The sequence below is a fragment of the Chrysemys picta genome, chromosome 11, assembly GCF_011386835.1.
Source record: "Chrysemys picta bellii isolate R12L10 chromosome 11, ASM1138683v2, whole genome shotgun sequence".
Lineage (NCBI taxonomy): Eukaryota > Metazoa > Chordata > Testudines > Emydidae > Chrysemys > Chrysemys picta.
In genome coordinates, this window is record NC_088801.1 from 37,124,925 (window position 1) to 37,143,893 (window position 18,969).

Genomic DNA, 18,969 nt, shown 5'->3' on the forward strand with positions numbered 1-18,969 from the left:
AAGTGATAGTGTAACAAAGCCTCATTCTCCATAGGTAATGCAGCTCTTGCCATGTCCATACTGGCCCATACCCACTTTCCTTTTTGGCCTCATTAGTGAAGAGGAAATGCAGCTCCTTTGCCTTTGACTGACAGCTCCAGCAGTTCTCATTCCTCCTTCGCCTGCCCTCTAGTCAAAAGTCAATCTTCACAATGGAGGGTTAGCCAGAGGTTGTCCCAATTTAAAAAAAGTCTACACAACCCACATCAGGCATCTTAATAGAGAAAAAGCTTATTTTGCATAGGCCATAAATAAAGACAAAGTTCCTAGCTATTATAAGCCTAAGTTTAGTTAAGAAAATTAACTAAGCAAAATGAAAAATATTAGAAGCTTCATTTCAGCGAGCTGCTAACAGCCAGTTGTTTATCAGTGCCTCAGAAAAAAGGTTCTTTGTTAAGACCCAAGAAGTCTATTTACATTTATGGATCTTTCTGCTTTATAGAAAACAAGATTCTTTAGTCCCCTCCCCTGCCAAGGAACTATTTGCACCTACCACATACTTGTAGCCAGAGAGTCCAGTTACCCATTATGGACTTCCAACAAACTTGACTCACGAGTCAATATTTGTATGAGCAAGAACTAGTCACATAAATAAGGTTTTGAAAGATCAGATCCTATATCATTTTTAAAAGCCAGTTTGTAAATCTGCCTCATCCTTCATCACAACCCCAAGAGATATAGAAAACAAATTGTAACCTCTTACATCTCATCATTTCAGAAGGGGTTTTGTCTGTTGTCAGCCATACCATCCCCTCATCATCCTGTCCCACCCCAAGCACAAAGTAACTCTTTTGGCAATACTCAACTGTGAATATTTTGCAAGATAAATCTTATAAGCAGCTGTCACAAAACTTATTATTACAACTTACTCATACACATTAAGATTTAGAAATATAGTACACACATTATAATTCTGTTATAGACTGTTTTTATTAAACACACACACCCTTCAACAAAAACCCAAACAGAATTCCTCTCTTCCACTAAATCTCAGTACAATTACCTGTTCAGAAATTAACCTCCCCACACATTCTACCTCACTGCTTCTCAAAGCTTGATTCAGTGTGAGTGATTCTGAAAAAAAAACAAAAACTAAGGGCCCATTTTTCATTAATCTAGTAAAAAGCAGTCAATAGTTTCTTGCTTTGCTTTTAAAATATAATCTACACAAAGAATTCTTGAATCCACTTGTATTCTATTTTGTTGATATGAAAGTAAAATCAAAAAGGGATTTTTATTGCACATTCCTAAATCACCCACAGCTAGCATTTCCAACTACATCTGTTCTAGTGGTTTTTTTTTTTTTTTTTTTTTTTTTTTTTTTTTTTTTAATTCTTAGAACACTAGTCACCATCTTCCCTAGGTGCAATATTCAAGGTTTGTGTTTCAAGAAACTACCCCAATTGGTCAATAAATCATTATGGAAATTCCACCCAGAGTCTCCAATAAAGATCACGATCACATTGTGTTACACACTGTACAAATACATGGGAAGAGACTTATGATCTAACTGGAGATAAGATGAAAATGAGTATGAAATAGTCGAGGGGCAGATGGAAAGGTGAAGGGTAACAATGCGACTGTGCTGTTACATAGCTTGGCTGCTGCACAACTTGATTCCAAATCACTTTAAAGACTTTTTTAAACAAAGTCACTTATCTCTGACTCCCACACAACCCAGCCATTGTTGATTGGGCAATCTCTTGTAGATGTCACAAGAGGACAACGATGGCTTTCTGGATTAACATAGGATATTTAGCTTTCTGGATTAATCATGCAGATATTTTATTGATTTCTAATAAAGGAGTTTTAAATTTGTATTGCCTTCAGGAAAATCACATGCTGTACTTTTATATAACTGTTTTGTTTCTGGCTTAGAGTCTACAACTATTAAAAAACAGTTGGCTATAAAAAGGCCATTTGTACTCCCTTCATGTGTATTTGTGCTAATTAAGTATAATGTCATAATACTCTTATTCCCTCCCTCTCCCCCAAATGCCTGTGGAAGAGATTATCACCTCGTTATCTGCATGAGCAGAAAGATGACAAGTTTTGAAGTTGTGTTCCCCTGTAAATTACTTTAAATAAATTAGCCATTTAAGGAGACACCCTATGAAAAATACATAGGAAAGCTAGCTAGCTTTTTGTGAAAAAAAAAAAACAGTTTTCTCCAAGAATAAAGCTTGATACTTAAGAAGCAATTATTTTATAAGCAGCTGTAAACTGATTTTATTAAAATATAAACTGACTTTCTTTTACTGAATAAAAACTATGAAGTCAGACATCAGATTTGTCTCTATTTCCTAAAAGACTAAATGTTCTTTCAAAAGATATCTGTCATTTCTCCACAGTGGCTGATCAAATCTGCTAGTGAAAAATGTTTTGAGCAAGCAACTTGTAATACAGCCATGGTTTATTTCTGTCAGAGGCCGACTGCTGAAGTGTGAAAGAAACTCATTAAAAATCACTGACTGTGATCCTGCATTGCAAGGAAAAAAAGAAAATACTTAATGAAGGGTATACGTAGCCTAAAGCCACATTCATATTCTGCTTTTCATTTTCCTCTATTTTAGTAAGCAATTAAAAGATACCAATTAGTCATGGGAGCACAATTCATACTGGTCATACTGGGAGTTTAAAGAGGTTAATATTTTTATTTTATGCTAATGTTATGGAAGTTTAATGAGGGAGAACAGGAATAACACAGTCGACAAAAAAGGAACGCTAAAATAAACAGATGAATCCTTTACCTTAATCTTAGAACAAGATTCACTGCATGTGGAACTTCAGTATATTCATCACTAACAGTAGGTAGGGACTATTAAAGAAAAAAGCAGCATGTAAGTTACAATGGATGCCGGACAGAAATGTTAAGTAGTTTCCCAGTTATAGGTTTGATGCAAGCATAAAATATTTAACATGTACTCTGACTCTCAAGCACCTTTTAAGGGCTTTATTAAAGTGCTAGGTCTAAAGTACAAGTGAAACCTGCAGAACAGTCTGTGTATTTAAATAGATTACAGAACCACAAATCATGGAGCTTAAATTAGGGCGCTGGATTTTTCTCCACTCAGCATCAAATTCTGATAAGCTAAGTAATAATTTTGGAGTTAGAACACTGAGCCATTCTTCAGTTGTTTTCACACAGCACTAAGTTTCTAGTCTTATTTCTAGTTAAATCTTGTTTCTAGCCGTAGGTGGAGAACTAAGAGAGTCTACCATGATTGACCTCACCAGCTTTGCCAAATCTTTATATTGGAATCCAAGTTTGTTATTTCTGTCTCCATCTTCATGTTATCCTTTCCCCTCCATCCCCACCATATAAGGATTTGTACTTCCCTGAAATCTAAAATAAAAAATAAAAAAATAAAAAATAAAAAACCCATAAACTATAACTATTGACAGTACCTGAGGGTCTTGTATAGATAGATTCTGGATCTGTTCTGGGATATTAGTGGCATTCATGGAAATCTGTTAAAAGATTATGATGAAATATTTATGAAAAGTTATTTTTAAAAAATCCATACACCATCAAAATAGTTTTATGAATGCTGGTTTTTGGACAGTGATGCCAGTTAAGGCATACTTATTAAGAAAAAAAAAAAAAAAAAAAAAAAGACACCACACATTTGAGATTCATAAAAGGAGTCATTTTAACATGTCAATTTAAGTACTGTATGGGCACAAATTTAGCATTTCTGAAATTAAAGAATCCTTGGTCAGCAAGAGTTAAAAAAGAATGCTTTAGATTAACTAATTTGTGTCTATAGTAAGACTACAACCTTTTTACATGTGTTTCTACATCTATTACAGATACACCATTTCAAAGTGATAGTCTTCATGGGGATGGGAAACCCTGACAGGCACACAGCACCAATGATATGCTCCACGTATTTTGCACATCTTACTCTGACCACCTCTGATCCAAAGCAATATCCTACAGCATTTAGATATGTACAGAGATTAACAGAAGAATAAGAACGTTTCCTCCAGATTTCTAACCTAAACAGTAACCAATTCCTAACCAGCAAGGAAACTTTATAAAACCCCACAACTCTTGTCCTAGGAACTAATTACTGATTTAACAGAGTGGACGATTCTGCATGTCTGACGTACCAAACGTTTACACGTACATTTAGAATGAAAGGAACTGTCTGGTAATCCCACCTTCACACAGCAAAAGGGAGACTTAAATAGAGACCACTGCTTAGAGAACGGATGCCCAAATTATACTTGGAGAGACATCAAAGCTGTGAACAAACTACCACCTTACTAATGAAGTCCACTGTGGCCTTCCACATCTGACCTACTGGAGTGGGCTAAGTAACTGACAAAGAAATTGGACTGGCTGAGATAGGAGGGATTTGGTTAAGTCTGGGGGCAGGAAATAGGGGGCCACAATGTGTAAAGCTGGAAAAGCACGTGCCAGAGAGCAGAACAAGGCTGGTCGCTGCTAGACTTTGTGGAACCCAAAGCAAACAACATATCAACTTCTGGGACATAGTCCATTGGTTGGGGAAGGATCAGCATCCACTACAGAACCAGAGCATCTGCTGGATGTGAACAGTTCCCAGGGTGAGACCATTTTCTTTAAACTCTCCAGTATTCTCAGAGAATAAACAGAAATGAGCAAGCCATGCTTGGAATGTTTAAACCAAGTAGGATGGCAAGCAAGCAGATGAGTCTACTTATTGAACCTGAGCAACTTCGCTTCTAGGTGCCATGAGCTTATTGTCAGGTGCTGCTTTCCTCTATTAAAAATCAGACATATCAAAAGAGGGTGTGGGCTCACAGGGGCATTGCCTTCAGGACCAGGATGGTCTGGAAGATCATAGGCCCATCCTGAGAGTGCTTGGTTAAAGCACAACAACATTATTTATGGTGAACCTTTCCACTTCCACCCATCATCCCAGATGTAATCATCCATAAGATTTATTATTTTAATAATCATTGTATGTTACCCTGGTTCCTGGAAAGGGAGAACAGTAATGGAAAACAACATTTTGCAGGGATATTTTCAGATACTGAGACTCATAACCGTCTCTGGGAGATACAATGCCTGTGCATCTATAAATGCCAGGGGGTCTCCTGGACCGGATATCGGAACTAGGCTGCCTTTGTCTACACAGTTTTGTATTTCTTCCTTTCTACAAAGAACACTTAAGAGCCAACTTTATTTAATATCCAATCTGTAACCACAAAACAAACTGAACAAGCCATAAGAGCACGGACTTCCTAGATCTTTGCCGGATTTGAGATGGGCCTGGGATAGACAGATGAGTTAACTGATGGTTTGGTTCTAGCTCTGTTAAACCTTAACTTTTCTGAAATACAGATCTTGCAAAGACAGAATGCCTGACTCCCTCACTGGTTGAGTATGTTCCTGATTAAGAGGATTTCCACAACTACCATTCCCCAATAAAAGGAAGAAAGCTCTACTTTATCTAAGATTTTCATGACAGCAGCTCATAACCTTCATGACAAAGCTCTCCTGCCAAAGATGAGAGTGACCTTACTGCAAGATGTGGAGACGCCAATGAAGAAACAAAGGAAATTAATCACAAAGCAGATGTTAAACCATTTGATTTTATAGATCAGGAAGCTGTGGGTCCCTTAGTTACTCCAGGAGAAGTCTTACCACGGGGAATGCATAAATGAAGACTCTACAGGGCAGATGATAACTCCAAGGACTTCAGGGCCTGGTTTACTTATTTCATCCAGGAAATTTTAAGGGAGAAATTTCCTCCTGTGCTCCTTTGACTATATCTATACCAGCCATAGATGTACTGTCCCAGACACAGGTTAGACTTTTCCATAGGAAATCTGCACAACTAGTGCAATTATAGTAGATGAAAATTAATCAAGTTTTCTTTGCATCACATATGGCTGATGAAGGCATAGTCACCATGCAGAAGACTGCCACCTTATCAGGCTTCCTTCCTCTTTCAATGGCAGTAATTTCCCATGGAGCAACTTGGAAATTTTTTGAGAAATGGGACAAGAACCTGCGTCCTTGGCAACTACTTTATAAAAATGGCAAATCCTTCAGAAGAAAAATATTTAGGCAGAATCCGATTTGGCCCCTTTGAAGTCAGAAGCTTAGCTACAGACCCTCTGCTTTACGTTAGTCCAGAAGGGTGGGCCAACTACTTCACTAATCACCCAGATAAAGAAATCTCTAAGTAGAGTGTTTTCAGAATGATCTACTAGCAAAGACCCAATCTGCTTAATCTATGAACTCTGGGATTTACTGGGCAGATGATACAACTTTCAAATACTTTAAAGGAAGAGGAAAGAATGTGTCAAATCTCGAATCTATTCAAACAATATATATTTTTATTCTGAAGGTCACCTCCAGCTCTGAAGACTGATCTAAAGAAGCAGCAAGAAGTTCACTGAACAGCACCACAAAGCATCTCAGATCTTAACAGCCACTTCCAAAGGGATGAGCACACCACATATTAACTGGTTCCATGTTTGAGAGAGTCAGGCAGGAAAAAGTTGAAAGATTTCTTTTGAATGTCAAGGAAGAGCACTGGGGTCAGAGAAAGAACAAGCACAGAATTCAGAGAATCCTGTGGTACCAAAACTTTTGCAGACTCGGCAACACATCAGTTGGGATTGGAGGATCCAAAGCTACAGGTAAAGAATGTATCCGTTTCATAGATCCAATAAATAAGCATCTGAATAGAACTTTGACAGTAAACCAGAAATCCTATTATTCCATTTATACATGGCAGGAATCCTTCCTAGTCTCAGCATAAGAAGATGGCATTTAATACTGTATTTCTTTTGTGTTTATAGGTGACTGAATCAATCTATTCTATTGTAGCACTGTACTGAACCATTATACTGCATATGGTATGAACCATTCTAATTACCAGTTATGCACAGTACCGATACAGATTCTAAAAGGCTGAAAATTCTTTGGAGACATTTCAGCTACAGAGAAACAGCCATCATTAGTGTGAAGAGAAAGGTAGTAATTAGTGTGATCTAGTTTTGAAGATTCATTAAAAATAGCCAAATTGCTCATTTTAATCAATATTTTTACTAGACTTCAAAGCTAGAAAGCATGAGCAGCATCAGCTTGAATTTCCTAGCCATTTTACCCTGTGAGTGCTATAAGTTAATCACTCCAGGCCCACCTGCATAACCTTCATGCTCAACCCCTACTCAAAATTATTTACTACTCAGCAGAAAGGCTGCAGAATCAGGCCCCTACAATTTTACCCCTATCCAAGCTACTGGGGGGCAGTAAAGTAACAAAGGATGATTTACCTCTGTATTCTCTTCTTCTTTTACTCTTCTTGACTGTAGAAGAAGTAGTTAGATATTAGCTGTTATAGTTTATTTTATAGCTGTTATAGTTTACTGTAGAAATACTTTTCACAAAAAAAATGAAAACACTACATTACTTTGCTAGTGTATCAGCAGTTAGTAGAAAACAACTTACCTTTTCTTGAGAAAATGCAGCTTTGCCTTCTTCACTCTTTTCATCCATCTCATCATCACTCCACTCCCAGTCCCCATCTTCCGTCTTATGAAGATGGCCACTAGAGCCAGGTACTCGTCTAACCTGTGAAAAATGAAACAATAGATGTTTAGTTCTTGTACTTCAAAAGCCTTCCCTTGCATTCTGGTAACTAAGTCGACAGTTACAGTATACATCAGCTGTTCTCCAATGCTTTCATTTTGTAGTTTGATTCAGGAGAGAGGTCTTTCCACGGATCACCTCTCCTATTAATACTTAGGCTTTTAAAAAACATTTAAATTTTGTGTGCCATCTCCTTGGACTAATGGCGATTTATAGACCATCTTTTGAGAACCACAATACTTGGGGCCAGAACCTTCAAGCAATTACTGTACGTAGCACTCACTACTGTGAGTAGCCCTTTTCTCTTAAATGGGACAGGCCGTTCATGGTACTATTCAAGGTTAAAGTTATTCATACTATTGTTCATAGGATATGAGCCTTAAGCATTTGGACTTTTGAAGTGTTTATGCAGAAATGTTAGTTGATGTTAAATTGCTGGATTAAAATAAAGTTCCACCTCTTTCTGACCCACAAAACACGATCCCTAAAATAAAAAAAATAAAAAATGTGTTGCTGTTGACATGGAACAGATTTAATATGAATGGAGAAAAAGCTCTTAAAGCAAAAAAAACAACCCTGACAAAGCACAAAAATGTAGTGAAAACCTATTAAACACGTCTGACCTTTAAAGTAAGTTTGGATCTTTATAAATAACTCAGTAAAACGCATTCAGGCATGACTACGAAAACAGGAGGCATGCACGTAGCACGTTGCAGACTGGGCAAATGTATGTATATTAGGCAGCCTAATGAAGCACACACCAGGAGCATCCAGCAGCTAACTCCTAAATTAAAAAAATCAAATACCCTTCTGTTGCCATCTTGCTCTTTCTCAGAACCTGACATCATGCCTGTTTTCCCAGGATTCTGCTCAACCTACTTGAGCAAAACAAAACAGAATCAGACTACTCTTAACACACCTTGGAAAGCATTTATGAGACTCATGAGATTGCTAGAAGCACAGCATGATAATCAGCAGCCACCCTGGTGTTTGATTATAATCAGTTTCCTTAATTATTTCAAATGATCAAACCAAGAAACAAGAAGTAGTCCACAGTGCAGAAATTTAAATGCCTTTGCAGTTAAACTCAAGAGGATGCCTTTTTAAAAATTATGGCCCATTGTACTAAAAGTATAAAATGAAAAAATTCTCATTTGAAAAAAAAAAAAAATCAACACATTGCAACAGGAAAAAGGGGACTATGAACAGTTGTATGGTACTAGCCATTAATACGTAATGGGGAGAACTTGTCATGACTGGGGCTTGGGTGGTCAGAGTCGAGCCAAGGGTCAGAGCCAGAGTCAGAGACCAAGGACAGGAAACTGGAACGAGGCAGGAACAGATCAGGAAAGTAGGATCCAGGGATAAGTCAGGAAGGCAGAGTTCAGGAACTAGGTGAGAAGGCAGAGTTGGACGTAGCTGCCAGACAGGAATTCACCCAGTTATGTGGACAACTTCCTGTCTCACTCCTTCTTTGGGTTTAAATAGCAAGCCCTATTTAAATAGGTCCTGGCATTCCTTCAATCAGGGCCCAATGGTAGCCTTCTAGATGTAGCTTCAGGTTTCATGGTCTCTCTATTTGGTCAGTTGGTAGCAAGCTGCTGAGTAAGAGCAGGACAATGTCAGTCAACAGGGAACTCTGTGGACGCAGGTTTGAGACTCGTGGAGTCATGATAGAACGATGCATAGAAAGCAGTTTTCTGTACAATGAGAAATGCCAGATAAGATACCTTTTAAAGTTTTCTTTAAAAATAGTAATAATCCTTTGTAGTTATCACTTCCTTAATCAGGTCTAGATATTTCGCCTCCAAAGGTTAAAAAGGATAGAGTAGCTCAGAGGTCTACACAATATTTTCTAGGCTCTTACAAAAAGATGACAGTTTGATCCAGGTTTGGTTTTATTTGTACCATTTCTCAGAAGAAACCAAAGTCCAAAACTAGGTGTGCCCTGCTCTGAAGTTCATTTGTTTATTTAATCCTACCATGATAATGGTCACTACAGGCTGTGAAGGGAAGACAAAGAAGTCATTACCATGAGAGGTGCTATTCTGGAACACTGGAGAAAAGAGAAAAAGCAAATTCCCACTCAGACAGGATAGAGAATTTTTGGTTTTGCTTTTTAACTAGATTAAAATCTACATGGAGAGCTAAACTTGCAGAATCCATGCGATGGTGGTTACTCTCCAGTAGCTGCTTACTGCTAGCTCGGGAGCTACATAGCACAAGGTAGACTGCAGGGGATTTTAAAAATATTGGAGTGTGACCATTGCACTCTAACGTCACACCACATATAGTACCTATTTGGCTTGACAATGAGAAACCAAACCAAAGAGGTTTAAAACACCAGCTTCTAAAGAACTATGCAATACTATTAATACAATGCAAAAAGCTGCTCTGCAACCAATTTTAAATATAGGTGTCGAATTAGACAAACAAGACAACACAATTATTATTCTTTAACAGCTGCACTGAAAACTCTGGAATTACACCAATCACAAGCCAAAATGTACTTTTTAGACATGCTATTTTTGTATTTTCGACATCTATAAACCTTTAGAGCCTGACATGCTCATGCACTACACCTTTTGTGCTTAGTGTAGACACTTACACCTATATTTTCAGTCATTTGGAAGACCTCTTCTAATATAGTTATTTTAATGGAGTTTAATGGTGCTGGCAAAGAGCTGAAAGAGAAAGCCTTACTGATGAAGAATGAGTGTGCTTTAAGTTTTTAAACCAATTGCCTTTGAAGAAGCAACAAACAAATGCCTCAAGGAAAAATATCATCATCAAAATATGGTGTTCAACTGAATAATGTTTTTGAAAGTTGTCTGAAGGCAGAATAAGCGCAAATCTAGGCCAGTAGGGATCAGCTGGACGTGAAAGACCACAGAACACATGCTTACATAAAGGAAAATAGGAACCTCAGCTGCACCAAAAACCCCAAGCCACTGAACAATAAGTCACCTTCAAGGATTGCAACTGTGCAGAAATTCTGCACAAAACATTCTTTATATGCCATGAGAGCTTGACATTTATGTTCTCCACAACTGGATTTTGAACAACTTGTGTTTGCCAGGATCAAGTGTGGATTGATTGACTCAATGCAAGCTCAGTTTTAGTTTAAACCACAGTCATCTTAATCTGCATAGTGTCAACAGGTACCAGTGAACTTGTTTAAGCAGGCTAGAGTGGGGAGAGGTTAGAGGTTAATGGCAAAGCAGTGGTGGGGGTAGGGAGGTGGGGAAGAGCTGCACTCTTGTTTCCATCTTTCACACAACCTTACAACTGGCAATATCACAGATGGATCAGAACTATGCTAACAGATAATGTTCCTATTGCAACGAGCATTTCCCATCTTGAAACATATCCTTAACATTGTGCAGCCCCCACACCTTCTTCAGTTTTCTAGTATTCCTGAATTGGCTTATTCACATGTTACTCATTTGTACACATATGCACAAAATACATTTAAACCAGTATATTGAGGCTGATGTGAACATTCAAACTAGCATTTAACCACTTGCAAATTATGGAAAATTAACATTTACAAGCCAGAACATCAGAACAAAATTCAAATCTAAATCATTGATGAAGATATTGAACCCCACTCAATACGCCCTTCCAGCTTGACTGTGAGCCACTGATAACTACTCTCAGGGAACTGTTTTCCAATCAGTTATGCACATACAACCTAGATGGAGCTACTATAAGGTATTTCCCTAGCTACAAATCAAGATACACCACAACTACTGCTTCCCCCGCAGCCACAAGGCTTGTTGCCCTATCAATGAAAGCTAGCAGGTTGATTTGACACAATTTGTTCTTGACAAATCCATGCTGACTGTTAGTTTGCAAACACCTAGAAGATAAGCTGTAAACTGATTGCTTAATTATTTGCTCCATTATCTTTCCAGGTACTGCAGTTAAGCTGACTTATCTGTAGTTCCCTGGGTTGTCCTTATTTCTCTGTTTACAGAGGGGCACTATATTTGCCCTTTTTCCAATCCTCTGGAATCTCTCTCGTCTTCAGTGACTTCTTGAAGATAATTGCTAATGGCTCAGATATCTCCTCAGTCAGCTCCTTGAGTATTCTAGGGTATATTTCATCAGGCCCTGGTGACTTGAAGACACCAAACTTGTCTAAGTAATTTTTAACTTGTTCTTTCTCTATTTTAGTCTCTGATCCAAACTCATTTTCACTGATATTCACTATGTTAGATGTCCAATCACCACCAATCTTTTTGGTGAAAATGGAAACAAAAAAGTCATTTGGCATTTCTGCCATTTCCGGTTATTGTTTCTCCTCCCTCATTGAGTAATGAGCCTACCCTGTCCTTGGTCTTCGTCTTGCTTCCAACGTATTTGTAGAATGTTTTTTTGTTACCCTTTATGTCTCTGGCAAGTTCAATCTCATTTTGTGCCTTGGCCTTTCTAATTTTGTGTATATATTTGTCCTTTGACCTAGTTTCCACTCAAACTTTTTTGAGTTTCAGATAATTGAAGATCGCCTAGGTTAAGCCAGGGTGGTCTCGTCATAGTTCCTATCTTTCCTCTGCAGTGGGATAGTTTGCCCTTACTAATGTCTCTCTGAAAAACTACCAACTCTCTTGAACTGTTTTTCCCCTTAGACTTGCTTCCCATGAGAGCTTACCTACTAACTCCATGAATTTGCTGAAGTCTGCCTTCTTGAAATCCATTATCTTTATTCTGCTGTTTTTCCTCCTACCTATTCCAAAAGACTGAAGTCTCCAGCGTGGTGTGTGAATAAAATACAGCCCATCGATAAAGTATCATTTTTGACCTTTAATTAAAGCAGCCCCTTTCATGCCGTGGGAAATGTACATTTTTTTTTTTTTTAAAACCACGGTCAGACAATGTGCTCTCTTTCCCCCCCAACTTTTCTTCCCCTTCCTTTCAAGGCCTTCCACCTCCACACAGGGCAAACACACGGCATCAGGAGCCTGGAAGTGTGGGCCAACCTACTGCAAGTAAGGAGAAAGAATCAGATGAGCTGATGGGAGAGCTGCTACATGAAACAAATCAGTACACAGAATTCCGGAAGGACCAAATGGCATATCAAAAGGATACAGATGAAAGATGGGAGGAGAGAAAGAGGCTACAGAGTGCGAGGAGAAATTGATGGACAAATTCCTGGAGCATGACTGCTGGTTGAGGGAGGAAGACAGAGCACAGCAGGAACTGTTTGAGCAGTTACTTGCACTCATCACTACCAGACTGCAGGCTCCAGTGCCACCTTCAGCTCCTGTGTCACAGCGAGTCCCCTCCACACTATCATGCCCTGCAGGCTATGCATCATTTGGACAACTCAGGGGGTAGCTGGATCATGTCAGGGGCAATAAACAATAGCAAATGGAACAGATAAACGTACCCTGTGCATTTATACACCAATACAGTTGCAGCCCACACATACAAAATGACCAGAAAGCCCAAGGAGAACAGAGAGACAGACACCCAGGAATAGCTGGCCATTTCAAGGCTACATATAATAAAATTTGCTATTGTAATGTTAGAGGTGGCACAGACTTTAATGAATGTCATTACACATCCTTTCTCAGTAACGCTCACAACACAAATTTACAAACTGTCGTCACAATAATCCATAAACTGAGTTGTAGTCCATGGCCAGTATTGGTGAAAAATGTTGATGTTATGCATTTTATGAAAATGTTTACAAAATTCACAATATCTAATACAACACATTGACAAATATCTTCCCACAGCTGCCCCATACCCTACACAGCAAAGCCTCAAATATCATTTCATTGCTCTTCATGCATGGGACCATGCAAACTCATTATGTGGGAGCACAAAGCATCCCAGATTTCTGATGCACATGTGGCTCCAGCCCCAGTCATGACAAGTGCCCAGTCTGGCTGTGCTCTGCGTATCTGTTCAGAAATCCAGCAGTGTCTTGAATCCACTCCTGGTAAAAACGTTCCCCCCATGTTTTCACAGACATGCTGCAGGATACAAGAAGCCACAATAATGTGGACTGAATTGATGACACTGCCATCTAAATGATTTAGAAGGCTGTGACAACAGGATTTCAATCTGCCAAATGCACATTCCACCACTATCCTACAGCTACTGAGTGTGTAGCTGAACCTTCTTTTGCCAGGTTCTCTGAAACCACTATATGGTTTCATAGCCATGGCAACAAGGGGTAAGCAGCATCCTCTAGGACAACAGTGGGGACAGTGACTCCCTTTATAACAGTGTCATTGGGTGGGAATAATGTCCCAGCTTCTCCATGAAGCTAAAGTTTCAATCTCTGGAAAATCCTGGCATCATGCACCCTGCCAGTGCATCCCATGTTTTGTTGACATGAATGTACTCCTTGTGGAGAGTAAACTATAGGCACAAGTCCCATCAATGGCCCCAGCGCAATTTGGAAAGCCCATTCTCTCAGATCCAGCAATAATTTCAGGAACTTTTGCTATGACCAGCCTCTCTGGGTTCATCACAGTCCTGATCATCTCACAAACCTCTGCCACAATCAATCCCACAGTTGATTTGCCAACTCCAAATTGATTAGCCATGGACCTGTAGCAGTCTGAGGTAGCCAGCTTCAAGGTAGCTATAGTGACCTGCTTCTGGACTGGCATGGACACCCTTAGGTGGGTGCCTTGATGCTGGAGGGTAAGGGCAAGAGATAAAGCTTCCAGAAACAACTGCTTCTTCGTGGAAAAATTCTGGACCTACAGTTGGTCATGCCAGGTCTGCATAATGATGCAATCCCACCAGTCTGTGGTTATGGCTCCACTCCAGAAGCGCTGGTTTGCACAGGGAGAACACATAGCTAAGACAACAGGCATGAGCAGCATCAGCTGGGTCACAGCTGACATCTCAGCAATCCTCTCCAAGAAGTGTCTTCAGCAATTCAAAAACTGTCATTGACATATCCACCAGCATCTCACAGATGTGCCACCTGTTTCCCAAAACAGGACTGAAAGAATGAGGTGTAGAAGTTCTTCCACTGGGTTGAAGACTGTTTTGATGGTTCTGCTTACTAGGAGCATGTGGACACAAAACGGATCAGCTGGATGTGTTGGCATGCTAAAACCACCCAAACGCTTCTGGTCAACGTCAGCTGGATGGACAGATAAGTTCTCCTACCACCCACTATGAAACACACCCTAAAGCATCTACAGTTGATGAAGGTGGTAGAACCCTGGGATACAATAGTATATGCCCACAGAAGCTGAAGTTGAGACTGAGGTCTGTGTAGAGCAGCTTGGACATGTCAGCATAGTTGTGAGGCCCAGGTTTCCAATTCAGCGTGGCTGCTCAAGCATGACTTTGGAAACACAGTTTGCAGATGCAGGTCACAAAGACCCGGGCTTAGTGTGCTGTGCAGATGTACCCTAAATGGGCAGAGAAAGGTGTGGTTTGAGATCACACTATAGAACTGTTCATTTAGAAGTCTACTATCAGAATTGCTATAAAAAGAGAACGCTATAATCTCCTGTTTGCCCCCCCCCCCATTATTGTAGCATCTCAGCAGCTCACAATCTAATGTATTTCTCCTCATCACACCTCTGTAAGATAAAAAAGTACTATTCTCTCCATTTTACAGATGGGGAATGGAGGCACCGACAGAATAAGTGACTTTCCCAAGGTCAGATATGAAATCTATGGGGAAGCAGAGAACTGAACTCAGATCTCTCAAGTCCTCTCTAAAAGATCATGGAAAATTCTTTAAATATGTATAAAAACCTAATAATTTATATGTCTGTATTGGGTGTAGTCATAACATGCTGTATTAACAGTTTGCCCTTATGCAAGGTTGGTATATCTCAGAGCAACATTACTTAGACTGAGGGAAAGAGGAAGATGGAAAACAGCAAAAAGAAGAAGAGGAGATTCCAATTTGGGTTCTATTGTCTTCAAAGAATAAAAGCCTTTTGCAGTACAGGAGGCAAACTGATTTGTAACTTTAGCTAATAAAGAAAACAATGAGACCCTTCAGTCTTACAAAGACAAATTAACATGTATTAGGAAACATGTTTCACATGAATCAGAAGAGTGTGTAGGGAATAAAAATGAATTTGAATGGCTGGCATTTAAACTGTACCCAACACAAAAGCAGCTCAGCACATTGTAATCTGCAACCAAAAGCAGTTTGTGGGAGAGGAAAAAAGATTAACAAGCTGCTGCCAACATCACCACAGCTGCGGAAGGAAGGAAGACAATATGAATGTCAGCTGGAACTGAGAATGCTTGGACAAATTAGGGAGTGAAAAAAATCATGACTATGACAAAAAATATTAAAAAAGTCAAGTTATCCAAAGGAACGATTACAAGAAGTTTCTGCAGGGATTTATGCAGAGGTCCACACAAAGTATTCAGGCAAATGAGATTGTACACAAAGATAAACAAGGACTACATGCAAAAAGTAATACTACTATCTTTGGAACTTGTCAGAAGCTAATCCCACCAAATGAGGCTGTAACCCAAACCCACCTAAACCAATTTGTATAGGATACCTTACATGACACCTTTTAGATACAGATTATATCAACAGTGTGATAGGTGTAGCATGTCAGGCCTGACAAGTGTTACTAACACAGTAATGAACCGTAAATGGGCCGCTGTCACACCTTTCTCCCCACCCCCCCCACCCCCCCACATTGACATAGTACCCATCTGGGTCACCCAGGACAATAACCGAAGTGCCAGAACCCTAGAGGTGTTACCACTAGGGTGACCAGACAGCAAGTATGAAAAATCGGGACAGGCGCCTACATAAGACCAAGCCCCATATATCGGGACTATCCCTATAAAATCGGGACAGCTGGTCACCCTACTTACCACCCTGCGTCTGCCCTGCTCCTAGTGGAGTTTTGGCCCATAGCTATCCGTAGCTGTGCCAGCCTCTCTCTATACACAATATTTTGGAATACAGTACCTTCTAGCTGTGGCTCAGTTTCCCTACTTTTCCCCCTCTGTTTTGCTAGTTGTGCTAGAGTCCCACTGCTCCTAGCACACCCTGGCCACAGCCCCACTCAACACTGACTCAGTTTCCTCAGTGAGGGTTTACCTCCTTGACCACTGAGTCTGGCTATTGCAATCTTGTACCTGAGCCCTCGGGCTCAAACTTGTTACATTATTACAGAACACACACCAAGAAGAGACATTTCCCACATTTCCACAGTCAGAACCCAGAAGAACCTTTAGTGTCCATAATGACTCATGCTACAGGCAGAACAATGGGATCTATCACACCCACATCTGTTCGTCTGCTAGTATCCAATCAGGTGCACCATTATGTCCTTCCTCCTGGGTCCCACAGTTATGACTTGACCCTCTTCTGCTCAAGCTGGCTGCATCTGTCTTGGTCAGACTGCTCCAGCACTATTGCCACTCTCTGACACCTGGCCTCCAGCTCTACCCATCTTGCTTCCCCTAGCAGCCTTTTCCACGCCAGCCTCCACAGCTCTGTGCCTTTCTCCATTTCTGAGGCATCTAGGGAAGCCATTTGCTTGGTCTCCTGTATACCCTGCAGGAGAAAAAGGGATCCCCTCTGACCCTCATTTGGAGCAAGTGCCCCATAGCATACAAGTGCAGCATGACCACCACACTCTGATTTCCTCTGAGTGGCTGCTGACAGACCCCCCCCCGTATACACAGCTCTTCTAATTGCTTCCTGATGAGCTCAGCACGTTTCTTTGCTCCTCCTGCCTTTTCTGCTGCTTACTCATTTTTACACTTCCCTTTGCTCTATGTCCTTCCCAAAATAAATGGAAAATAATAAAACTATAACCTTTAACTGTTCCCAGACTTCTCACTTGAGAATCACAAGCTATTTTACCAGTGCTTAATGTGTAAACGTCAGTTAAAGAGCAAGGCGCATGTAAATCCTGTTTAACTAAGCCAATGTGATGCTTGGGGTTCAACCCAGACCAGTAAGTGGCTGTGTCACCACCTGCCCGGCAACTCCGGATGCCCTTCTGCTTATATGTGGGCTGCTGGTGTCCAGGATGTGAGCGACAGCAGCACACCATTTAAAGGCACCCAAAGTTGCAGGGCAGGTGATGACAACCCCTTACTGGTCTGGGTTGAACCCCAAAGCATCACAGTGGTTCAGTAGGTCCGGTATCCCATCTGTGGCAGTGATTCATACCTATAGTTTCAGGAATGGTGGAAGTTCCCTGAAGTACACCGAAACAGTTGTGTAACCCTGTACAGGAGATAGGGGACACCTTCCTGGCTCGCAGCAGTACGCTTATGTACGAAAGCACAAAACATGCTTTGACGTAAAGTGAACAGATATAAATATAATTGGTCACAAAATTATTCAGCCCTTGTTAATATGCAGGTACAGCGCTTTACCTTGATCTTCAACCACAAACTACAGGCTGACTAGGCACTATGGGCCCAAACTCAATGCTCCTAGGTCACCCACGTATCTCAGGTATTTGTACAATTCTTTTTGTCACAGTCCCTAGGTGCTGAAGTTCTCTCACTTATTTCAATTGAAATGTGAGAGTCAAGATTACTCACGAGGGTAAATCTGCAGAATCATCCCATCCGAGATACAAGCCTATCCTTTGTTTGTTGTAAATTTCCTCTAGTGACCATTTGTTCTCATATTATGGGGACAGAATTAAAAAAGAGACAGCAAGTATTTTCAATGAGATTTTTGTGCACATGAAACAGATGGTGATGATCATTAAACATTTCAGAGACACAAAATACACCTCTACCTCGATATAACACAAATTCGGATATAACGTGGTAAAGCAGCACTCCGGGGGGGGGGGGGGAGGGAGGTGCACACTCCAGTGGATCAAAGCAAGTTCAATATAACGCTGTTTCACCTATAACACGGTAAGATTTTTTTGGTTCCCGAGGACAGCGTTATATCGAGGTAGAGGTGTAATATTGTCTTGATATAGGAAATCAATATCTCCAACTCCAGTATTCTTGGGAAGGGGCTGATATATAGGAAGACCCAATTAATAACTTCTGTCAGATCTGCCTGGCACACCCAGCACTGTTCCCTATACCCTTTTAATTGGAGGACAGCCAACACTGTTCTGTGACCTGCACCAATCTACAGAAGGACTATCTGTTCTTAGATCATTATGAAAGCACTGCATGCTATCAACCAGCCAGCTGTGTTGCTCCTGCACAGTCTAACAGGAGACAGAAAATGGCTTTCAAAACACATTCCTATTGATGCCCTTCTCCACTGCATCTACCACTATATTATTTAAAATATTCAAGATCCCAGAGAGCAGGAGTGACATGTTGATCATTTAATAGCTCCTCTTTGCCACTCACTGTAGCCCATTCTATAAAGAGCC

General features: G+C 40.3%; 1 protein-coding gene across 3 annotated transcripts in view; it reads right to left on the reverse strand.

The window, feature by feature from the left end:
* STK39 (serine/threonine kinase 39) overlaps positions 1–18,969 on the reverse strand; it is a 162,569-nt gene that overhangs the window by 58,719 nt on the left and 84,881 nt on the right. For 2 of the 3 annotated variants that reach the window (XM_005290401.5, XM_065561797.1), the window contains 4 exons: positions 7,496–7,618; positions 7,321–7,353; positions 3,448–3,510; positions 2,790–2,857 (listed from right to left, as the gene is read on the reverse strand). In XM_005290401.5, the coding sequence (XP_005290458.1) occupies positions 2,790–2,857; positions 3,448–3,510; positions 7,321–7,353; positions 7,496–7,618 (287 nt within the window). Of the gene's footprint in view, positions 1–2,789; positions 2,858–3,447; positions 3,511–7,320; positions 7,354–7,495; positions 7,619–8,442; positions 8,512–18,969 lie in introns of all 3 variants that reach the window. The other variant, XM_008178422.4, reaches the window with a different exon arrangement.